Raw genomic sequence first — 23,266 nt, 5'->3', positions numbered from 1 at the left:
GAAGCGTGGCCAGAGCCCCGCGAGTGGAACGGGAGCCTGCGGGGCGCGAGGCTCCGTGTGCCCCGCATTGCCTCCCGCGGACCCCGCCGCCCACCCGAGTGCGCTCAGACCCACGGACCGGTCGCCGCGGCGAGCTCGGCGGACCCGGGGCTAAAGAGACCCCCGCCGGCGCGCGGTGCTTTGTGGGCCACAGACCCCGCCCCACGCCCCGCAGCATGGCGGGAGTTGGAGTCCTGCAGCGGCGCGGGGGCTGCCGGGAGCTGTGGATATGATGGGTGCGCGCGCAGCGGTGGCGCCGAGGAGGACGCTGCTGAGCCGTAGCTTCTGTCTTAGTAGGTCGTCACTAGGGGCCGCGGCGCCGCGAGCGCCGAGCGCTGCCCGACAGGGTGGCCCCTCTGCGCTCGCTGGCGCTCCCGGGCTCCCCTCGGACGCTGAGCCCAGGTCCGGTTCCCTCCCCGCAGAACCAGCTGCCTTGACCCACCCACCCGGTCCACCTTGGCCGGGCTCCGAAGTGGGCCCTCTTCTCCAGACCCTGGCTCCAGGTCCCACTGTGCCCAAACAAGCTCCTGGGCAGAGACCCGCCCCCGGCGGACTAGTCTGGTCGCGGGGTGCCTGCTACCCCGACCCTCGCCCTCCCCCCTTACACTCAGGCCGCCTCCTGTGTCTCATCTCCTCCCCCACCGCCGCCCCGCCGCGGTTTCCCAGCACTTCAGACGTTGCCTCCTGCTCTGGGGGCCGTCCTGCCCCTGCAGGTGCTGAGCAGCACCCCTGGCCTCTACCTACCCCATGCCAGGAGCGCCCCTCCCCCGTGTGACAGCCGCAGGTGTCCCCAGACAAAGCTGGGCAGTGTACCCTTGGGGGCAGAATTGATACCCCTCCCCCCAGTGACACCCATCCTCCTCACTCCTTAAGAACATAGAGGACGGAGGATTAGGGAGAATGTGCCATTGGCATTTCCAGGTCACATCCCTGCGTTAGAGCAGCGGTCCCCAAACCTTTTTGGCACCAGGGACCGGTTTCATGAAAGTTTTTCCTCCAGCAGGGGCCGGGGAGGGAGGCAGAGCTCAGGCAGTGATGTGTGCCCTGGGGAGTGGTTGTAAATACAGATGAAGCTTCCCTAGCTCACCTGCATAGCTCACCTACTGCTGTGCACCGCCACCCACCCCCTTCCTAAGTTTCATGGAAGACAATTTCTCCAGTCCCTAGCTGGCCACAGACTGGTACCGGGAGTTGCGGAACCACAGAGTCAGAGAATGAGAGTCGTCCTTAGAGGCCATCTACCTAGAGGTAAAAAACCTCCCAGCCAAGATGCTGCAGCTACTGCCTGAACCCCTGGTTCAGAGAGCTCCGCACCTAACCAAAGAGAACATCTCCACTTTGTGTTCAAGACAGATCACAGGCCAGGCATGGTGGCTCATGCCTGTAATCCTAGCACTCTGGGAGGCCCAGGCAAGAGGATCGCTTGAGGCCAGGAGTTCGAGAACAGACTGAGCAAGAGCAAGAACCCACCTCTACTAAAAATAAAAGAAAAATAATTAAGTGTGGTTGGTGCACACCTGTAGTCCCAGCTACTGGGGAGACTGGAAGATGACTTGAGCCCGGGAGTTTGAGCTAAGCTGACACTTGCACTCTAGCTCGGGCCACGGAATGAGACTCTGTCTTGAAAAAAAGACGATCACAAACAGTCCCATGCAGGGTGCTGTTGAGAAGCCAGAGCCACTGTCCACTAGAAACAGAATGTGAGGTCCCACACCTCACATCCAGTGGCTATGTCAAAAAAAGGAAAAGAAGTGGGTGATACAAATTAAATAAAATAAATCTTATGAAATATAAAACAAAGTGTATCTTATTTAATGCAGTATGTCCAAAATATTGTTTCAACATGTAATCAGTATTTAGTAAGGTCATGTACATTCCTCCTTCACATTGTATCCAAGCCCCAGTGTGTGTTTTATACTCATATATATATTGAAATGCTTAATTTTCCCTGGGAATATTTCATCTACACTTAAGATTTCCTAAAGTTCTTGTTGAAAAAGTAGTTTCACAAACCCAAGTTGTTCCACAGGGTTTCCAATAACTGAGCTAAAGGTAGGTTTCTGTTGAAATTTACATTAGAAATTACATTTCCGGGCCGGGTGCGGTGGCTCATGCCTTTAATCCTAGCACTCTGGGAGGCCGAGGCAGGCGGATTGCTCGAGGTCAGGAGTTTGAAACCAACCTGAGCAAGAGCAAGACCTGTCTCTACTATAAATAGAAAGAAATTAATTGGCCAACTAATACATATAGAGAAAAAATTAGCCGGGCATGGTGGCGCATGCCTGTAGTCCCAGCTACTCAGGAGGCTGAAGCAGGAGGATCTCTTGAGCCCAGGAGTTAGAGGTTGCTGTGAGCTAGGCTGACGCCATGGCACTCACTCTAGCTTGGGCAACAAAGTGAGACTCTGTCTCAAAAAAAAAAAAAATTACATTTCCAGGGGGCAGTGGCCCCCTGTGGCGCGCAGCTCTGTCCCAGAGAGTGTGGGGAAGGAGAGCCTGCGGCTTCCCCCTGAATCCCCTCTCGGGTACTCGCCCTGCGTGGAAACTTAGCAGGCCTCATCCCAGGAGGCCGCCCCCCACCCAGGGAGTGGATAACTCTGAGGTTATGGAGGGGTTCCTGCCCCCACCCCTGCTGTGTCATTTCATGCCAGAGGTTTTTTTTGTTGTTGTTGTTGTTTTTTTTTTTTTTTGAGACAGAGTCTCACTTTGTTGCCCGGGCTAGAGTGAGTGCCGTGGCGTCAGCCTAGCTCACAGCAACCTCAAACTCCTGGGCTCAAGCGATCCTCCTGCCTCAGCCTCCCGAGTAGCTGGGACTACAGGCACGAGCCACCATGCCCGGCTGATTTTTATATTATATATATTAGTTGGCCAATTAATTTCTTTCTATTTTTATGGTAGAGACGGGGTCTCGCTCAGGCTGGTTTTGAACTCCTGACCTTGAGCAATCCGCCGGCCTCGGCCTCCCAGAGTGCTAGGATTACAGGCGTGAGCCACCGCGCCCGGCCTGATGCCAGAGTTTTTAATGAAATGGAATATCACCCCTGAGAAGCCGAGGCCGCTCTGCAGGGACCCTGACTGGCAAGGTACAGAGGTCCCTGTCCCTGGCTGCCCCTCCAGCCCACTGGTTCCTCCTCGTTGGGGCCCGAGTGCTGGGGCACAGCCCGGAAGAAGGGCCAGGCAGCCAGGGCCAGCGCCCAGACCAATCCCACCACAGGTGGGGGGCCTGTGTGGCGGGGCTGAGCCCGCAAGGAGTGGTCTGGGGGGACCTACGCTGCCCCGTGAGTAGGAGGAGCTGGCTCAGGTCACAGTGGTTGCAGAGATATTGCTTGGGGGCTTAAGGGGCCCGTCCGCCTACCGTGCGACCCAGGCGACGGCGGTGCTAGGGCAGAGCAGGGACTCTCAGGCAGTTGAGGCCAGACGGCGGCAGCGCGGACCAGAGTCCAGTCCCGGCAGAGAAGCCTCAGTGGGTCCACAGCCTTGGCACAGAGCCCAGGCCCGTGGGGACCTACAGGGCAGCCTTTCTGAAGCCTGAATTTGTCGCTGCGATTTCCACATCGCGATGCCACCCCCCTATAGAAAACCAAAAGCCCGTGCACGCTGGTCTGCACCCCCGGAACCAGCGGAGACTCCCTGCTCAGACGCAGCGTGTGCCCGAGCTGCGGGGGAGAGGGAGCGGCTGGAGGACGGGAGGGCGGGCGAAACGCGGGCTGGACCGGACCACAGGGCCAGCAGGTCCCAGGGAGGGGGCCCGCAGCCCCGCCCATCCCGGCTCCCCGCCGCCACGCGGTCGTCTCCCAACGCTCTTCCTCTCCCGGGCCTGCGCCGCACTCCTCTCGCTCCTGGTCGCCTTGCCATCCGGAGCACAACCGCCTGCCATGCGCCCGGCGCCCACAGGGCATCCCCGAGGTCCCCAGGCAACCCGCACAGGTCCCCCCAGTTCCCTGGCGGCCAGGAGCTGCTCCCGGAGGACAGTCGCGTGTGAGGGTGCGAGCGCCTGGCCACGAGAGGCGGTCTCCCTCCCGAAGGCCTGAGATCAGGGGTCAGGGTCAGGGTCAGGGCTAGTCGTCCAGTGGACCTGGCCACACAGCCCACCAGCTCCTATTCAGGTGCCCCCAGCCAGGATGGTGAGCCCACCTGTGACCTCGTGCACCCCAAGTCCTGCCTGCCCAGCTTCCTCTATCTGGGCAGAGGCGGTACCCCAAAACCAGCTCTCACCAGGATGTGCCTACCTGCTCCCCAGGGTGAGGTGGGGGCCCCAGACCCCTCCTGATCTGAGAGCTCAGGTGGGGATGCCAGCGTCTGGCCACCAACCCTATCAGCGACTCTGCTAGGACATCCCCTGGGGCTAGACATCTGGTTTACAATGGTCTGCTGAGCCTGAGCCCTCTGTCGCCAGCCCAGTGCTGTCCCCAGGGAGGTGGGTCACCCTGAGGACCCACAGCCCGCCCAGCCCCATGTCAGGCACAGCGGGTGTGGGCAGCTGGGACAGCCTGCAGCAGGAGCCTGCTCAGACCAAGGACTCCTTCCGGTGAGCTGGGCCTGCCTAACCCTAACCCTAACCCTAACCCTAACCCTCCCAGCCGGGCTCCCACCCCTGCCCCGCCGGCCTGCCCTTGCGCTGCTGCAGTCTTAGATTTCAGCCCGTTCAGCAGAGTCCCTGGTGGGCAGGGACAGAGCAGCCCACCCGCCCACATGGCCTCCTCCCCCTCACTGCCCTCTCCCCAGACCCACCCAGGGCCAGGCCAGCTTGAAGCCTCCACAACTTTGATGGCCCCAAGAAGGCCACATGGCCACCCTCCGTTTTACCAAACCACATTCCCAGAGAAAGAAAGGCAAACAAGCCCACCGGGTTCTTTTTTGTTTTGTTTTGTTTTGTTTTTGAGACACAGTCTCACTCTGTTGCCCAGGCTAGAGTGAGTGCCATGGCGTCAGCCTAGCTCACAGCAACCTCAAACTCCTGGGCTCAAGCAATCCTCCTGCCTCAGCCTCCTGTCTAGGACTCCTAGCTAGGACTACAGGCATGCACCCACCATGCCTGGCTAATTTTTTCTATATATTTTTAGTTGGCCAATTAATTTCTTTCTATTTTTAGTAGAGATGAAGTCTCGCTCTTGCTCAAGCTGGTCTTGAACTCCTGATATTAAGCGATCCTCCCATCGGCCTCCCAGAGTGCTAAGATTATAGGTGTGAGCCACCACGCCCAACTGCTCACTGGGGTTTCATAGGACATTCCATGTGGCTTACTTGGGTCCCCTCCCACCTCCCTCCCCACCTCACCCAGTTGTGATTTCAGGGACCAGCAGAGACAGGAAGGGCCAATGGACTGGAAGGGCAGTGTCCTGGGCTGGTGGGCCCTGCTGACCCTGGGCCCTCCATTCTGTGCGTTCTGGACGCTCTGTGCAGGGGTAGGGGTGCCTGTCGGGTGTTCTGGGTGGCAGCTCCCCCACATATTTGTCCAGTGACCTCTTCCTCTTGCAGCCGCCATCTCCATCTCCTTCCTCCTCCTCCCTCCTTGAGGCCCACCAGCAGGGCCTGACGACCGCCCCAGAGCTGAGGTCCTTAGGCCGAATTTGTCAGGCTGCCCCAACAGGCCCTGACAACCAGGCCCTGCCCTCATGGGGCTCCCAGCCCACCCCCAAGAAAGCCTCAAGGACCCAAAACTGACCAGTGGGTGAGAGCGAGGGGGGTGTCGGGCCCTGGGAGTGCTCAGCCCCTGGACACCCGGGCGGCGTCCCTTCCTCCTTTCCCTCTTAGAGCAAAGTAATCATCTGGAACATTCCTCCGCTGTGGATAGGGAGACCAGGATGTGGGGTCTGGAAGGTGGGGGAGCGCTGGGACCCTCCAAGGGAAGGAGGCTTCCTGCCGAGGACTTCCTCTAGGGCGGGACAATGCCGGGAAGGGGCCGATGCCCTGGGGAGGGGGTGCTGTGGGAGGCCGGGGCTCAGTCTCCCAACGAAGATGCCGTGCAGTCCTGCTGGCGCTCAGCCCTGCTGTGCCCCGACGCAGAGGTCCTCCAAGGCCTCCCAGACCTCGGACTTCTGTCCCACCGCTGTCCCTCGCTCTAGCTCTAGCTCTCTCTGTCCCTCTGTCTCTGGCTCTCTCTGTTTCTCTCCGTCTCTCTGTCTTTCTGTCTCTATCTTTCGGTATCTCTCTGTCCCTCCACCTTTGTCTCTCTGTCCTGTCTCTCTGTCTCTATCTCTGTGTCTCTATCCCTCTGTCTCTGGCTCTCTCTGTCTCTCTCTTTTTTTTTCTTCAATACATTTAAGGAAAAGGCAAGGACTGTCTGTCTCTCTGTCTCTGGGTCTATCTCTCTGTATCTCCCTATCTCTGTCTCTCTTTGTCTCTCTGTCTCTCTATATTATCTCTCTGTTTCTGTCTATCTCTGTCTCTATCCCTCTGTCTCTCCCTGTCTCTGTCTCTCTTTGTCTCTCTATCTATCTCTGGGTCTATCACTCTGTCTCTGTCTGTCTCTGTCTATCTCTCTGTCCCTCTGTCTCCCCCTATCTCTGTCTCTCTCTCTTTGTCTCTCTATCTCTCTGTCTCTGGGTCTATCTCTCTGTCTCTGTCTCTTTCTCTATCCCCATCTCTCCCTGTCTCTATCTCTCTGTCTCTGTCTATCTCTCTGTCCCCGTCTCTCCCTGTCTCTATCTCTCTCTCTTTGTCTCTCTGTCTATCTCTCTGTCTCTGTCTTCCCTTCCCCACCTCTGGCCCTTTGCACCCACCCCTGCCCAGAACCTTCTTCCTGTGTTCAGCCCACCTGTCCCTCCCTCAGGTGGCTGCCCTGGCCCCCCCAACTGCTCGGCACCCCCAGATCCCACATGTTCCGAATGTGCATGCTCTGGTCACCCGGCTAGAGTGTTCAGATGACACCATGAGGGACCAGAGGGTGGAGGCAGGCCCGGGAGGGGTGGGGACACAGCCCCCACCTCTGAGCAAGGGCCCTCAGCTCGCTGGCGCCCAGTGCCCCCTCCCCAGTGCCTGGGCAGGCTGTGGGGGCGGAGGAAGCAGGGTCAGAGGCTGGGAAGTGGCCCGTTCGCCAGGCTCGCTGCCCCCCGCCCAGGTTAAGAGCCCAACTTCCCGGGAAGGCCCAGCGCCTCCGGCCTGGGCAGGGCCACACCTTTGAGTGCGCCTTCCTGAGTGGCCTTTCCGGCACGGGCGCGGAGGAGGCTAGGAACAAGGGAGTCACTGCCGGAAGTTCACACACCTGCACCCTCACCTCACCTGGCCTCAGTTTCCCCCTTCTGCTCTGAGTCCCTCTGGGCCTCAGTTTCCCTCCTCTGGTCCCAGCCCCTCCTCTGGGTCTGTTTCTGCTTCTGGCAGAAACGGGGCTGAGAAGAGAAAGGCTGGGAACGCCTAGAAACCCTGCCCATTGGCTGCGTGTCTTATTCCACAGCCAGGGAAACTGAGGCAAAAACAGGCACGCCCTGAGGTGAGCAGAGGCCAAACCAGAACCGCATCCTTCTTTTCTTCCTAGGTGCCTGCTGTGTCGGTGGTCTGGGGTCAGGGTGGGGGCCACTGCAGATAAGGTCACCCTCCCCAAGGAGAGGGACTACAGTGACCTCATTACCTGGAGAAACTACAATGGGGCAGGGGAGGTGGCTGCAGAGGACCCTGCGAGAGTGTTTGGGCAGAGACTGCGCAGGGAGAGGGAACAGCTTGTGCAAAGGCCCTGGGGCCCAGAAAGGGGACTGATTGTGCAAGGCTCCCTGCTCCTGGGAGCTTTGACTTTTCTCCTTTGCCCCCCAGGCAGCCTTGGGGGTGTCAGCATGCTCAGAGGGGTGTTCCCAAGGCCACTCTGGGTGTCTGGTGGCGAACAAGCCCTGAAGGGCTGGGAGGGAGCCAGGGACCAGTGTGAAGGCCCAGAAGAAAGTGTGGGTGGATTCAAGAGTGTTTGGAAGGCGAGGTTCCCAGGACTCGCTAGTGGCAGCTGTGAGTTGGGTCTGGCTGGGGTCCCCTCCAGACCCCTCTTGGGGTCCTCAGACCTGGGTCTCTGTGCAGAGCTGGAAACGAGGCTGCCCCCACCCGGGGCTGCCCCTGCCGCTGTGATGGGGCAGGAGAGATGGGGGTGACTTGTCCGGGGTCCTGGGGGCCTGACAGCTCCACGAGGGGTGAGGAGACCCCACCCCACAGGACACCGCCCAGCAGCTGCAGACGGGGCTGCCCTGGAAAGTGAAGGCCTCAATCTGGTCCGCCACCCTCACCCTGCGTCCTTGTCTTCTGATCTTTCCGTTGCTCCAAGCAAAGGCCTGGAACAGGTCCAGACCCGCGCCCGCTGGTCCTGACCTCAGCCCGGCCGGCCCGCCCCATCTTTGGCCCCCAGCCCCTGCCTCTCTGCCGCCTCCCGGGTCGGGGGTCAGGCCGGGAAAGCCCCCCTGGGAATCCCCCGGGGCGCCGCTATTTAAACCGGGGGCCGCGCACCGACGAGGGACAGCATGCGACGGGACGGGGTGGTCCTGCTGGGCCTGTGCCTGGGCCTCCTGCGGCCAGGCCGAGGTGAGCGGGGCGGGGCGGGACACGGAGAGAGCTGGGCCGGAGGACGGCCCGGCCAGGGGAGGGGGCTCTAGGAGCCAGCGGGGAAGGAGCAGGGCGGGCTCTGCGCGACAGGGAAACGGGCTCGGCCAGGGGTGGGGGCCGGGGCGGCCGGGGTCTGCGGCGGGGGCGGGGTAGGGAAGGTGGGGCGGGGGTCCGCGGGGCGCGGCTGGGCAGGGTGGGCTCGAGGAGTGACGGCCGCCTCCGCCCAGGCCAGCCCCTGCAGGTGGAGCCCCCGGAGCCGGTGGTGGCTGTGGCCCTGGGCGCGTCGCTGCGGCTCACCTGCCGCCTGGCCTGCGCGGGCTCCGGGACGGCGGCGGTGCAGTGGCGGGGCCTGGACACCAGCCTGGGCGCGGTGCAGTCGGACGCGGGCCGCAGCGTGCTCACCGTGCCCAACGCCTCGCTGTCGGCCGCGGGCCCCCGCGTGTGCGTGGGCTCCTGCGGGGACCACACCTTCCAGAAGACCGTGCGGCTCCTGGTGTACGGTGAGGTGCACTCCTCCCCGCCGCCTTACCTCCACTCGAGGCTCCTTTTCTAGGCCGCCTCTTCCTGGGAGCCTTCCAGATTGCCCCACGGCGCCTGCTCCAAGCCTGGGTCGCAGTTCAGTCCCCACCAGGCTCTGCCCAGCCTTCTAGGGCTGGCCCTGGACCCCTCCCCTGCTCCTCACATCTGGGGGGGGGGCTGCTGGGGCTGCAGGAGCTGTTCCCTCCTCCTGTCCAGCCGCTCAGCCCGGGCCTCCATCCACAGCCTTCCCGGACCAGCTGAGCGTCTCCCCTGCCACCCTGGTGCCTGGCGTGGACCAGGAGGTGGCCTGCACGGCCCACAAGGTCACGCCTGTGGGCCCTGACACCCTCTCCTTCTCCCTGCTCCTGGGGGACCGGGCGCTGGAGGGGGTGCGGACTCTGGGCCCCCCTGAGGTGGAGGAGGAGGAGCCCCAGGAGGACGAGGACCCGCTGTTCCATGTGACCGAGCGCTGGCTGCTGCCCCCACTGGGCACCCCCACCCCGCCTGCCCTGCACTGCCAGGCCACCATGAGGCTTCCCGGCATGGAGCTCAGCCACAGCCGGCCCATTCCAGGTTAGTCCCCACAGGGAGGTGGCCACAGGCAGGCCCTCCCCCTCAAGAGCCTGGACAGGCACATCGGGACCTGAGCTGGGGGGCGTGGGGAAGACTGGATTCCACCTTTAGTCTGTTCCCGTGGTGGCCAACAGACATTTCCTGAGCGCCCCCCTGTGCCACCCTCCTGGGCCCGCAGTCCTCCATGGCTCCCGCTTCCCTCGGGGCAACCTCAAGTCCTCCTGGAGGCCCCCCAGGCCGAGGCCCTGCACAACCTGCCCGTCACCTCCCTGTCCTCACCTCCTCCCTCTCTCCCTCCATCACTCCAATCCAACCACACAGGCCTCCTAGCACAGGCACGTCCTGCCTCAGGGCCTTTGCTCCTGCTGTGCCCTCCGCCTGCAGTGCTCTTCCCCTCCCCCTCAGCTCTCCACTTGACTGACTCTCTCAGTGAAGCTCCCCCTGACCTCCCTGTTTCAAGGAGGGAAGTGGGGGGGACTCTCACCCCTTTCACAATTGAGGAAATGGAGGCACACAGATATTAAGAAACCTGCTCAAGATGCTGCGGCCAGTAACTAGGGGTCCAGGCCTCCTACCCACCGTGATGCACTTTGATTTACCCAAGTGGTTCAGGAAAGGGGCTTGGAGAGGTTCTGGTCCAACCCCATTTTCCAGATAGGGAGACTGAGGCAGGAGGGGCAGGCCCAGGGCAGCAGCGAGAAAAAAAAAGCCGAACTGTTTCCAGTCCTGCACAGCCTGACCTCTCCTGCGCTGCCCGGCACGACCTCCCCACAGCCCCCCAGCCTGACCTCCCCAGAGCCCCTCAACGCGACCTCCCTGGGGCCACCCGATGTGACCTCCCCGGAGCCCCCTGACACGACCTCCCCGGAGCCCCCTGACGTGACCTCCCCGGGGGCACCCCGGAAGCAGGGCTCCATGGGGACTTGCTGCTCTGAGATCCACCAGGCTGTGCCCACAGAGGCAGGAGTGGCCCCCAAAAGCTGTGAGTTCTGCTGCCTGGGGAGGGCTGGGAGGGTCTCCTTGGATTAAAACGTTAGATGAGAAATTGTCCAGCCTCAATTTCCCCATCTGCCCAGTGGGCTTCCCTGACTCTGCGTCCTCTGTAAATTTCAGGGACTGTGTAGATTTCAAAGCACTCTGTAAATTCTAAGCTTTATAGACCAGAACAGCATGTGAGATAGAAACAGAAATAACATGCAGTCACATCAGTCATTTCGAATTTAAAAGTAAAAATAAGTGTGACAGTGGATTTTATTGAGCTCAGTATATCGCAAGCACTATCACTTCAATATGCAATCAATATAGAAAAGGGTGAAGAGTCCAGGCGCGGTGGCTCACTCCTGTAATCCTAGCACTCTGGGAGGCTGAGGCAGGAGGATGGCTTGAGGCCAGGAGTTCAAGACCACCCTGAGCAAGAGCGACACCCCGTCTTCACTAAAAAAAAAAACAAAAAAGAAAAGTGTGAAAGAGATATTCTACGTAAGTTTTCTTTCCAAACCAAGTCTTCAAAGTGCAGTGTGATTTGCATGCTGAAAGCACTTTCAATTCAAAGGCTGGTGGTGGCAAGTGGTCACCTTGCTGGACTGCCCTTTTTTTTTTTTTTTTTTTTTTGAGACAGGGTCTCACTCTGTTGCTCTGGCTAGAGTGCTGTGGCATGAACCTAGCTCACAGCAACCTCAAACTCCTGGGCTCAAGCAATCCTCCTGCCTCAGCCTCCCCAGTAGCTGGGACTACAGGCATGTGCCACCATGCCCGGCTAATGTTTTCTGTATACTTTTAGGTGTCCTGCTAATTTGTTTCTATTTTTAGTAGAGACGGGGTCTCGCTCTTGCTCAGGCTGGTCTCCAACTCCTGACCTCGAGCGATCCTCCCGCCTCGGCCTCCCAGAGTGCTAGGATTACAGGCGTGAGCCACCGCACCTGGCCAAGGACTGCCTACATCTAAACCAAAATGTAAACCTGTGTAGCTTTCAGAAGCTCTGCTGTAAAGTCCTTAGTGAAATTTTAGGGAACTCGTAAATCCCGAAGCACTTTGTAGACTCTGCCGGGCTCTGACCGCTGCTCTCTCCTGCGCCTCCCAGCGCCCAGCCCAGGGCCTGCCCAGCTGCCCACGGACTTGTGGATGGGCAGCGTGGTGCTGGCCCTGCTGCTCCTGTCCTTCCTTGCCTATCGCCTGCGGAAACGCTGCCGCTGCCCGGACCCCGGCTGAGGACCACGGCCACCCGCCAGCGTCTCCGAGGCTCCCCCTCCGAGTCAATCTGGGCCGGATGAAGGGGACCCACGGGACAGAGCAGCCCCTCCTGAGCAGCTGGCCTTTCCCTCCACCCCGTTGAGACCAGAGGATGTTTGGGGACTGACCATGGGTGGCCGGCACGCCCAGGCGCTCCAGCTGGCTGTGGAGCCTGGGGAGTGAGGGAGTTGAGGAGTGGGTCCTGGGGAGTTGGGGAGCCCACTCCCTCAACTGTCCAGGGATGGAGAATAAACGGCATTTGGTCTGACCCCTGGCGACTCCTGTCGTGCTCCAGAGATGTAGGAACCCTATGCACAGTTCTCACCTGCACGAGGCGACTCCCCAGAGGAACAGGGACGTACACGCCCAGCCCCAGCCCCACCTGGCCGGCAGAGCGAGCTCTGCCTGTGGTGGGAAAGCGCCAAGGCCTTGTGCATTTCCCTGTGTCAGGAGCTTAACGGATAACCAGGAGTCCAGCAAGGAAGTGGGAGGAGTATTTGGCGGGGGTAGCCTGGGCAAAGCGGCAGAGGCGGCTCATCGAGGGACTACAGGTCTTCCGGGGTGGCCGGGGCTAGAGGGCGGCTGGCTAGGAGGTCAGTGAGGAAGAGCTGTAGATGTCAGCCCGGAAAGGAGGGATGGCGGCCAGAGGTACTGGGGAGCTACGGGAGACTTTAGAGCTGCAGAGAACGCGGCGTTAGAAAGAGCCCTCTGGCGGTCGGGACGGGTAACAGCCCGGGACGGCGCCCGGCGAGCACGTACCGGCTGCCGAGCTGGGTGGCGTCTGCGGGGGGGCCCAGCTCCACGCCCAGCGCATCTGGAGCGCAGATGAACACCTGGGGGCGTGGGCAGCGCTCCGTCCAAACTCGCGCACGCTCAGTCGGCCTTCTCCGGTAACCAGGGAGAGTGGTTGCTAGGAGACTATGCGAACGAAGGCATCGCCCACTACCAACATGGCAAGCAACCCGGCTTCAGGCCAGAAACCGAGGCCTTGCTAGGTAGCCATTTTAAAGTCTGGCAAAATTCACATTCCGGGCCGAAGCCAGGAGGACCAACCAGTAAATATAAAGAAGGAAGAGAAGGCAGAAAGCCACTAGGGGGCTAGGCGAAAACGGTAACGGGCTCCTGTCATTTCCTAGAGTCTCCCAGAGGGAATCAGGGCTGCCCATGCCCTTAACAAAAAGGACCGCCCCAGGGCGCCAGCGTTAGGTGGGATATGGCGGTACTTCCGGTCCCGCTGCCCTCAGCGAAGATGGCGGCAGTGGAGAAGCGGCGGGCCGCGATGGCCCCGGCGGCCAATTTCACCGACAGCGGCCGACCGTTGGTGTCCCGGGCGGCGGCGGCGGCCGAGAGCGAGGAGGACTTCTTGCGGCAGGTCGGCGTGACGGAGATGCTGCGCGCAGCCCTGCTGAAGGTGCTGGAGGCACGGCCTGAGGAGCCGATAGCCTTCCTGGCGCACTACTTCGAGAACATGGGCCTGCGTTCGCCCGCGAACGGCGGTGCCGGGGAGCCCCCGGGCCAGCTCCTGCTGCAGCAGCAGCGCCTGGGCCGCGCGCTCTGGCACCTGCGCCTGGCCCACCACTCCCAGAGGTGCGCGTCGGGCCGGCCGCCGGTTTCGGGGGGGTGGGGTGGACTTCAACTCCCGGCGTGCCCTGCGCGGCTGCCCTCCAGCAGCGGCTGCGCGGCGCCTGCTGGGAGTTGTAGTCCGTGGCGCCCTGGTGGGGCCGCGGGAGCTCTGGGTCCCTGCTGCGTCGGGCGAGGGCGGTTCCCGCCCGCTCGGCCTTTTGTGATGCCTTTGGCCGGTGCTAGGTCCCCCCCTCCGCCTCCACCCCACCCTCGGCATCCCATGATTTTGAAAATCGTGGAGCGCGGGAGGAGCGAGACCTATGAGCTGGGGCGCGCGTTGGGCCTAGACGAGGATGTGTCCCCGGCAGGGACAGCTCTGAGCGCGGAAGGTGGCTGAGGAGCAGGTGGGGGTGAGGAGCAGGTGGGAATGACCGTCCGTGGCAAGGTGGGTTGGGCAGAAGCCGTCTGGCCTGCAGCGCCAACGCAAGGTGGTGCCAGGGTGTGGGCTAGTGTCGTGGAGAGGGGGGCGCTCCCTAGCAGCAGAGCCGGAGGCAGGCATTTGTGTCGGGTGATTTTTACAAGGGGGTGCACCCAGGAGAACCTGCAAGGGAGGAGCAGGGCAGGGAAGGGTGCCAAGCAAAGGTGAGGAGCTGAGGCCATACAGAGGCTGTAAACACCAGGGCAGCCCTCCCCTGATAGTCCCAGAGAAGCTGAGGGACAGAGGGAGAAAGGGCAGGAGGGCAGGACATCAGAGCAGAGCAGGAACGTCTCCACCACAGGGGGTGGCGGGATGAAGGTCCACCCCGAGATGGGGACCTGGCGAGGAGCAAGCTGGCTGGCAGGAGGTGGAAGCCCAGTGGCTCTGAAGGCCCAGGATGAGCTGGGCCTGGGCTGGGAGAGGAGTGTGCAAGGACAGGCCCAGAGGGTCAGTGCAGCCGATTATGGAGACGGGAGGCCACTGGTTTGGGGAAGTCACCAGAGTGGCAGGGGGCTGGGAGGAACCTCACAGCAAGGGGGTGGATGGAAGGGTGAGCAACTGAGACGGGGACTGGGACAGGATATTGTAAACTGGAAGGCATCACGAAGGCTTTAGGAGGGAAGAGCCAGGCTCAGGACTACACTCTGAGGGGCCTCTACCTTGGAGGCCACAAAAAAGGACGGGAAGGCAAGACCAGAGAGAAAGGGAGGAACCCGGAGAAAGCGGTGTCCTGGGACAGCCAGAAGAGACTCTCCCAAAGAGTCAAAGGGGTCAGTGGCAGGGCCGCCATGTATGGTTGTTCAGGTCAAGCACTGCACAAGCCACTCACCCCACGGACATCGCAGATGAGGATGTTTATATTAATTTCCCAGGGCTGCTGTAACAAATTACGACAAACTTAGTGGCTTAAAACAACAGAAACTTATTCTCACCGTTCCAGAGGCTAGAAGTCAGGAGGGTCATGTTCCCTCTGGAGGCTCCAGGGGAGGATCCTTCCCGCCTCTTTCAGCTTCAGGGAGCTGCCGGCAATCTGGCTGTGGCTGCATTGCTCCCATCTGCCTCCGTCATCCCATGGCCTGCTCTGTGTCCCTCTGTCCTCTCTTACAAAGACACCAGCCACTGGATCAGGGCTCACCCTACTCCAGCGTGACTTTGTCTTAACTAATGACATCTGCAAAGACCCTGTTTCCAAATAAAGTCCCACTCTGAGGTTCTGGATGGACATGAATGTGGAAGAACTCGTCAAGCCGGGACAGGGCGTTGGAGCTGTTGGCTGGAGGCGGCTCACAGCAGCCGGGACGTCGGAGGAGTAGCCCGGCTAGCAGCTGTGCTGGTGGCAGACGCCACGGCGCCCCTGGGCTCACAGGTCTCCCCAGAGATGCAGCCAGTAGGGAGCTCAGAAGACGGGCTCACAGGCCTCAGCATCTGGTCTTGTGCTCACAGGAGCCAGGCCAGCTCCCGTCCTCCCAGCGGGCACCTAGGAGCCCCTCACCGGCACCTGCGAGATCCGGGCAGCTCCACCCCCGCTCTGCTGGGCGTGTGCCCCCTGGTGCTGAGGGGTTGACTGGGGATGCTCTTGGTCATCAGATTTAGGGAGAAGTCGCCCCAGATCCTCTCTGCTCCCATCTCTGAGAAATGGAAAGTAATGGCCACACCCCCGCCAGGCCATTACTAAGGCCCCCCCGGAGCACAGAAACAGATCTAAAGTGACATGCCGAAGGCCACACAGCACCAAGAACACAGCTGGAGTCAGGCCCAGGGAGTGCAGCCCCCGAGGCCTCTTGAGCCAGCAAGCCGCTCGTGTGGCAGCAAGAGCTGCACCGTCCTCGTGCACAGAGCACCCGCAGGCCCAGGCCAGGGCCTCAGCCTCAGCCGCTCTCTGCCGCGGCGCCCTGCCCCCACTCCTTGCCAGCCCAGTGGTGACAACCACAGGTATCCCCAGACATAGCCCAGGGTGCCCTGGGGGCAATATCGTTACCCCTTGAGAACTAGTCAGGTTAAAGCAAGTCTCCCATGTCTCTTTCTGGAGACTTTCCATAAACATAATTTGCTTTTCCTTAACAAATGCTCACGTGCTTCACAGACTGCTCTGTGTAGGCGCTGACCCAGACGGAGCCCTCCCGAGTGCAGACGGGACCCAGGCCCAGAGCCCAGGGTCACAGGCCCAGGCTTGCCTGAGCCCAGAGCTCTCTGCCTTCACCCCAGCACTTGGCAGGGAGCCCCCAGGAGCAGAGACAAGCAGCTTAGAAGTCCGGTCTCCCACAGTCCCTCCTCGAGGCTCTGACCTCACAGGCTGTCATCAGCCGACGGGGCTGGGAACAAATGACAAACAGCAGCTGGCAGCTGGCTGGCCGAGGCCCTGGCTACAGCGTGCGGTGGGCGCAGGCGCCATTGGGAGCACCTGGCACAAAGCCCGATCTTCTGTCCTCACGAGAACCCTGAGGTGCAGGAATCAGGACCCTCACCCCTGGGTGCGAAAGCCAGGCTCAGAGAGGCAGCAACTTGCCAGGAGCTTAGCCAGGAGGCGGGAGAGGGACAGAGTGACAGAGGGATGCCCGGAGGCAGGCCGCGCCGGGTGCAAAGCCCTGCACACCCAGGTGCCACCTGCAGAGCGAGTGAGTCCGTGCCGGGGCCTGGCAGGTAGGCCCAGGCGCAGAGTTGGGCGAATCTTGGCCACACAAGAATCAGGAGGGGCCGCATCACACCACAGTGACAGTCCCAAAGCCTGGTGGCTGTGACACAGCCACCGAGTTTCGCTTCTTGCTCGCCCCACAGGGTCTCGGTGGGAGGCTCCGCTCTTGCAGTCCGACTTGGGCTTGCACAGCTGAGGCAACCAGGACTAACTCGACGGCTCTAGAAATCCCCACTGGATGTGGACCACACTTCGCTTTGCGCTCACGTTTCCATGGCCAAAGCAAGTCCCGTGGCTCAGCCCAACTTCGAGGGGTGGAGAAGTTTGTGGGAAGACTTGCTGGGCAGTGCCGTGGTCCCAGCCTTCAAGATGCCCCCGGCAGCCTCGCCTCCTGGGGTTCAGTCCCCGCCACATTGAAGAGAGCCACCTGCCACAGCAGGACGTCATGGGCCTTGCTTGGGCAGCCAGCCGCATGCCCTAAGGAAGCTCTCCGCCGGAGGGGACACCCATGGGTGAGGGACTGAAGCTCCTGCCGAGAGAGGCCCCAGCTCAGCGTGTGTGTGAGGGAGCCACCCCAGAAGTTGGACTTCAGGGGACTGCCGTGGCAACAGCGGCAGTGGGAGCGAGCGCCCGGTGCGTGGGCCCTTTAATACTCAGGAAGAAAAAGGGGCCTGTAGCCAGCCGGCCCTGGAACTGAGTCCTGGCTGGGAGGGAGACGCCCAGGCCCCTTCCCTGGGCTGCAGCAGTGGTGACCCGAGTGGCAGTGTCCACCTAGCACCCACCTGGGTGGCCCATGGAAGGTGGCATCTTGGTGTGAACCTGCCCTCCTCATCGGAGCTGGGTGCCTGGAAGGACGAGTGCCTGCCCGGGGCTTGGCCACCTCCTCTCTGAGACCTGTGGCTAGACCACAGCCTGCCCCAAGCCTCAGTTTCCCTGTATGTCATAGTGGAAATGACAGCAGGGCACTAGCCCCAGGCACTATGCGGTTAATGCACCGAGGGGAGCGAAGTGGCCCACGCTAACCACTGTGCTCCCTGCCAGCCCCATGCGCTCCGTGGGGCGCCCACGGCACAGGCGTGGCACACAGCAGCGCCTCAGGGAGGCTCAGGCGCCCGCCTCGGAGCTGGCAGCAGGGCTGACGGGCTTCTCAGTGAAGGGCAGAGAGTAAACGTTTTCAGCTCGGCAGGCAATCTCCCTCCTGATCATGCGACTCTGCCCTCCTAGTGCGAAGTAGCCACAGGCGACATGTCAGTGGGCTGGCGTGGTTGTTCCAATAAAACTTTATTTACAAAAGCAGGCAGCTGCAGGGTCTGACCCCCGGACTCCTGCCTGTGGGATGAGGGGAGAGAAACTGCCCTGCAATAAATGCTGAGCAGAGCAGACTCATGGTGGCGGATTCCCGGGTGTTGATTGGGCCCCCCTGTGTGCCTGCCAGGCAGGGTTCTAGGCAGGAGGGCTGTGACAGTGACTGACAGATTAGTGCCCTGGCCTGGTGGGGCAGACAACGCTACGGTTCAGTAAGACAGACGGTGAGAGCTGCTAGGAAGAAAAAGGCTGAAGGCTGGGCACGGTGGCTCACGCCTGTGATCCCAGCACTTTAGGAGGCTGAGGCAGGAGGATCACTTGAGGTCAGGAGTTGGAGGCTGCAGTGAGCTACGATACCACTGCCCTCCAGCCTGGGTGACAGAGACAGACCCTGTCTCAAGAAAAGAGAAAAGAAAAGGAGGGAGGGGTCTGGGGAAGTAGGGCAAGGGCCTGGAGCAGCGGGCGGGCGGGCGGGCGGGCGAGGGGCGCTGGCTCTGCGGCTGCCCAACACCCCCTCCCCCGCAGGACGGCCTTCAACAACAACGTCGGCGTGGCCTACGAGTGCCTGAGCGCCAGCGGGCGCAAGAAGAAGCCGGGGCTGGACGGGCGCACGTACGGCGAGCTGCTCAAGCGCATCTGCAGGGACGGCGAGGCCCCCGAGGAGGTCGTAGCGCCCCTGCTGCGCAAGATCCAGTGCCGAGACCACGAGGCCGTGCCGCTGGACGTGTTCCGCGCGGGCATGCTCACCTGCTTCGTGCTGCTGGAGTTCGTGGCGCGGGCCGGCGCCCTCTTCCAGCTGCTGGAGGGCCCGGCTGTGGCGGTGGCCGACCGCCGCGTGGGCCAGGCTGTGCTGGACACCCTGGAGGGCGCCCTGCAGGCCAGCGACAACAGCGCGGCCCCCGCCTGCTACCTGGAGGCCGGCTCGCGCCTGGGCCCGGACAGCCTGGCGCTGGCCATGGACCGCGCCATGTCGGGGCGGCGGCCCAGCACCCCCATGACCCGGGAGGAGTTCCTGGAGAAGGCGGCTGCCCTCTTCATCGCCAAGGTGAAGCCGGTGGGCTGAGCCCTGCCGGGCCCCGCCCGGCCCCTCCTGGGCAGAACACGGATTCGGGGCCAGGGCTGGGCGTCCCTGCACCCGGGTCAGGACCTGGGGTTGAGGCAGGGCCCCTGCCCAGCAGTAATAAAATCCCCTGCGGAGGCCAACCCGGCGACCCTGCGTGTGTGCACGCGCCCCACCTCCCAGCCCCGTCCTTGATGGCAGAGGACTCCCCGCTGCAGCTGGAGGAGGCGCCAGGTGCCCCGGCGAGGCCTGAGCGGCACCACCAGCTCCTCTGCGATACAGGATCCCAGCCCTGCCCTTCCCAAGGGTCCTTCCTGGGCCTCAGTTTCCCCAGCTGTCAAACAAGTCAGCTTGGCAGATGACAGCAACATTGATGACAGTAACAGCTCAGACGCCTTCAGGCAACCACAGCATCTTGCGCGACTCGCACCCCTGCCCATGGGGAAGGTGAATTGCTGCCGCACTTGGCAGGCGGCTGGAGGGTCACACCTCAGCAGTGGCCGGGCAGGGATCTGAGCTGGGGCTCCAGAACGCACACCCACACTGCCTGCCACCGGGCCCACTGGGAACCCCATGACCCACGGGAGCCCCCTGAGCCTGCACCAGGCACCCCGGGCGCACCCCCACCCAGCGGGACCACTGGGACGGGGAATTCTGTAAGAAGCAGGAAGGGCCAGTCCGGAATGGGATTCCCAGCTCGGAACGGTTCCTGGCAGATGACGTCACTCTTAGCCTCAGTCTGCCCCTCTGTTGCGTGGGCTCGTGACGGCCCCTACTCTGACCGAGGGAGACCCCAGGGAACACAGCCTTTACGGTTTCCACAAGCTGCACAACGGCAGGGACCCCCCACATCCTTGTTCCCAGCACCGAGAAAAAGGGAGGCACAGGGTAGGCGGTCGATGAACCAGTGCGCGACTGGACCCTGGCGGGTCCCGTTTCCCAGAACCAGCCATGATGCCATTTCCAATCCTGCTCTTCCACGGTCCAGAGGTAGAACCTTTGTTCCGTCCTCTCGGCCGCCAGTGGCTTCGCCTGGCTTTGCCTCGCGACGCGTGTGCCGAGGCAGCCCCTGCACGGGCACGTGTGCCGACGGCAGCTGCCGCTTTGCAGATGAGTGAGCTAAATAAACGTTATCGCACCCTGCTAAGTTTCGGAGTGCTTTGTCACACAGCACTAGGTGAGTATGAGCAAAGAGCGCCCACTCCCTAAGTGTCACCTGTTAGGACTGTGACAGGCCGAGCACCTGCACAGGGTGAAGAGCTGGAAACAGTGTAGCCGAGGTCCCTGCCCTCCTGGAGCCACAGCCAGGCCGACTGCAGTCAGTTCTCAGTGCTGAACTGTTCTAGACACCAGGACAGGGACGCAGGGCCTAGAAGGTTCCATCCACCACTGCCTAGGGCAGACGCAGCCAACAGTGGCTGGCGAGGGGATACACGAGCCGGCCCTGCCCTGCGCAGCTTCCCTGCACCACCTGTGGCACCTGGCCTCAGGGCCAGAAGTCCCCATTTGTGCTGATCCTGGCTTGGCCCTTGTTAGCACAGCCGCAGGAAGGTGGCCTGATCTGCCCGGCCTGGCCTGCCAGCGTCGAGCCCTGCAACCTGCTCTGGCAATACCACCATCCCAGCCCCCCAGATCCCCTAGGGGGCTCCTCTCTCTTCCCAGCTGGTGGAACGTGCCCTCCAGGCTCTGATCGGGGCCCCTCCTCCCCTCAGTGCTCACCAGCCTGTGGCCAAGCACGTCTGGGGCACCAAGCCCCCCACCTCCTGCTGTCTCCATGGGGAACCCCAGGCCCTCCCCGACCCTGGGGCTCCTATGGAGTTTCTGGTCTCCGTGGAAACCCCTGCGCCCACCCAGGCCCTGGAGGGTCCAGCCAGCACCCCAGTCCTCCTGGACCACCACCACCACCTTTCGGCCAGTCGGACATTCCAGGCCCCTGGCCTCGGTGGTGGGGACTCCAGCCACCCTGGGACTCTTTCTGGGAACACAGTGCTGGGGCTGAGCTGGGAAGACCTGGGCCCTCTTGTCCCCGCGAGGCCTGGGAGCCAGTTGGCTCCCGGGAAAATGGAGCTGAGAGACTCCCCCAGCCTGTTGGTGCCTCTGTCCCCCACGTGGCGCCCAGCCACGCCAGCCTCCAGCCTGTCCAGCTCGCCCCCGCCGCGTGGCCTTTGCACACGCCGTTCCCGCTCCCGTGACACTTCCCGCAGGGGCCACTTCCGCACTCCATCAGGTCTCTGCCCAGATGTCACCTCCTGAGAGTTGTCTTCCTGCGCCCTCCCTGCTGCCGACCCCTGGAATACTTCACTGTCCTTCACAGAAATTACTTGTTTCCGGCCTGTGTTCTGAGGGCAGGGACTCGCTTGTTTACTGTCTGCTGCACGGCCAGACCTAGATTTGCACGTGGAAGGCCAGGGAGGGAGGGAGGGAGGGAGGAATTTGTCGGAGGCATCTGAAGCTCCTTGAGACAAGTGTGTTCAGTCCCTATCGCTGCTGTAACTAATGCCACAAACTTAATGACTTCAAACAACACAAACTTATTATCTCACAGTCTGGAGGGCAGAAATCTTGGAATCGGCGAGGCAGGGCCGGTCCCTCCTGGGGCTCCAGGGGAGAACCGCCTCCCGCCTTTCCCAGCGTCCAGTGGCCACCCTGTCCCTCAGCTCGGGGCCCTTCCTCCCCCTCCAGAGCCAGCAGCGAGCGTCTTCCAGTCTCTGCCCCGACCCCCCTGCCCCTCGTTGGAGGACCCTGTGCTGACACTGCCCCCCCCCTCAACCCCGCTGTCATCCAGGATGATCTCCCATCTCAAGGTCCTTAATCCCACTGGCAAAGCTCTTTTTTTTTTTTGAAACAGAGTCTCACTTTGTTGCCCAGGCTAGAGTGAGTGCCATGGCGTCAGCCTAGCTCACAGCAACCTCAAACTCCTGGGCTCAAGCGATCCTCCTGCCTCAGCCTCCCGAGTAGCTGGGACTACAGGCATGTGCCACCATGCCCGGCTCATTTTTTCTATATATATTATTTGGCCAATTAATTTCTTTCTATTTTTATAGTAGAGACAGGGTCTCGCTGTTGCTCAGGCTGGTTTCAAACTCCTGACCTCGAGCAATCCGCCCGCCTCGGCCTCCCAGAGTGCTAGGATTACAGGCATGAGCCATCATACCCGGCCTTGGTTTCGAACTTCTGAATTCAAGCAATCCACCTGCCTCAGCCTCCCAGAGTGCTAGGATTACAGGCGTGAGCCTTTTCTTTTTTTTCAGGCAGAGTCTCACTCTGTCACCCAGGCTGGAGTGCAGTGGTGTCATCATAGCTGACTGCAGCCTTCAACTCTTGGCCTCAAGGGATCCTCTGTCCTTGGCCTCCCAGAGTGCTGGGATTAAGGCGTGAGCTGCTGCCTCAGCCATACACTTTGTCTTCTGACTCTGTCACATGTATCCCCTTTGCCTCCTGAGGCCATATCTTTCTTCCCAACAGGGCATGATAGCAATAAGATGCTGTCCTATAAGTCTCTATGGCCACTTGGGCTTCACAGTATGCTTTTCACACACTATCTCATTTAATCCATTTTGTAGATAAAGAAAATGAAATTTCGTTTAGCATTTGAGGAATATGTCCACGATCATAGTGGAAACTAGATTTGAGTTTAGGGCTCTTCTGTGGCATGCGATGGTAGGCCCAGCTCAAGCTGGCTTAATAAAAAAAATAAGGAATTTATAGACTTGGATCATTGGAACCTGCAGTGGAGCTCAGGTGTGGCTGGATCCAGGAGCACAAACCAAATTATCAACATTTTCTCTCCTTGGTTGGCTAAGCTCTCCTGAGTGCTGACTTTAAGGCCTTGTGGTGAAAAGATGGCACCGCATCACTCCAGCCCAGGTTCTCCTTGCTCTGCCGCCCCAGCACTGTGACCCCAGAAAATGTCCCAGCGCTGTATCTAAGATGGTCAGAAGTTTCACGCCTGTTCCTTAACCAACCACTGCAGCCCAGGGTAAACAGGGCCAGGAACACTCCAATTAGATGACCCCCTTCATTCAGCCAGGACTTGGGGTCTGTCTAGTTCAAACCTTTCAGACTGAGTAGGGAGCCCCCAAAACAAAATTGAGTGCTATGGCCAGAAAACAGGCAAGCAAAACCGCAGCTGTCCACCACTCCAGGGTGACCTGAAGCCAGAGAAACAGGCTTTCCTGGAGGCTGGGGCCCAAGCAGGATCAGTTGCAGGGGCTAGTAAACCCAGTACTTCCGTCCTTCCGTCTTCCCACCCAGTACCTCCCGGGACGTGAGGTATACATAGGAAAGATCTTGGGAAACCTCAGATGAAGAATCATGATTAATTCTAATTACTATTTGTTGACAGCTGCTGCATG

The 23,266-nt window shown here is 61.1% G+C and overlaps 2 protein-coding genes and 1 long non-coding RNA gene across 3 annotated transcripts; all 3 read left to right on the top strand.

Annotated features, from left to right (window-relative positions):
- Positions 1-231: 231 nt before the first annotated feature.
- LOC142864824 (uncharacterized) lies at positions 232-1,820 on the top strand. The gene is made up of 3 exons (XR_012915122.1): positions 232-332; positions 1,200-1,287; positions 1,389-1,820. It is a non-coding gene; the product is annotated as an uncharacterized LOC142864824 (long non-coding RNA).
- Positions 1,821-8,470: 6,650 nt separating this feature from the next.
- MADCAM1 (mucosal vascular addressin cell adhesion molecule 1) lies at positions 8,471-11,852 on the top strand. The gene is made up of 5 exons (XM_012745850.3): positions 8,471-8,531; positions 8,780-9,052; positions 9,315-9,644; positions 10,369-10,626; positions 11,725-11,852. The coding sequence occupies exons 1-5, from the start codon at positions 8,471-8,473 to the stop codon at positions 11,850-11,852; spliced, it is 1,050 nt and encodes a 349-aa protein (XP_012601304.3).
- Positions 11,853-12,741: 889 nt separating this feature from the next.
- On the top strand, positions 12,742-20,058 carry TPGS1 (tubulin polyglutamylase complex subunit 1). The gene is made up of 2 exons (XM_012745899.3): positions 12,742-13,460; positions 18,377-20,058. Exons 1-2 carry the CDS (start codon positions 13,087-13,089, stop codon positions 18,912-18,914), a joined length of 912 nt encoding a protein of 303 aa, XP_012601353.1. The 5' UTR covers positions 12,742-13,086; the 3' UTR covers positions 18,915-20,058.
- The last annotated feature ends 3,208 nt before the right edge of the window (positions 20,059-23,266 follow it).

Source organism: Microcebus murinus, chromosome 27, assembly GCF_040939455.1.
Source record: "Microcebus murinus isolate Inina chromosome 27, M.murinus_Inina_mat1.0, whole genome shotgun sequence".
Taxonomy (NCBI): domain Eukaryota; kingdom Metazoa; phylum Chordata; class Mammalia; order Primates; family Cheirogaleidae; genus Microcebus; species Microcebus murinus.
The sequence above is the reverse complement of the archived record's forward strand: the minus strand, read 5'-3'. Positions and strand labels throughout refer to the sequence as shown.

What these genes read in the sequence shown, in the direction of transcription:
- MADCAM1 (XM_012745850.3), top strand. Translation starts at nt 8,471, where the DNA reads ATGCGACGGGACGGGGTGGTCCTGCTGGGCCTGTGCCTGGGCCTCCTG. An exon ending in CCTCCTGCGGCCAGGCCGAG is followed by an intron (nt 8,532 to 8,779) that starts GTGAGCGGGGCG and finishes GCCTCCGCCCAG; the next exon opens with GCCAGCCCCTGCAGGTGGAG. An exon ending in AGGAGTGGCCCCCAAAAGCT is followed by an intron (nt 10,627 to 11,724) that starts GTGAGTTCTGCT and finishes TGCGCCTCCCAG; the next exon opens with CGCCCAGCCCAGGGCCTGCC.
- TPGS1 (XM_012745899.3), top strand. Translation starts at nt 13,087, where the DNA reads ATGGCGGTACTTCCGGTCCCGCTGCCCTCAGCGAAGATGGCGGCAGTG. An exon ending in CTGGCCCACCACTCCCAGAG is followed by an intron (nt 13,461 to 18,376) that starts GTGCGCGTCGGG and finishes CCTCCCCCGCAG; the next exon opens with GACGGCCTTCAACAACAACG.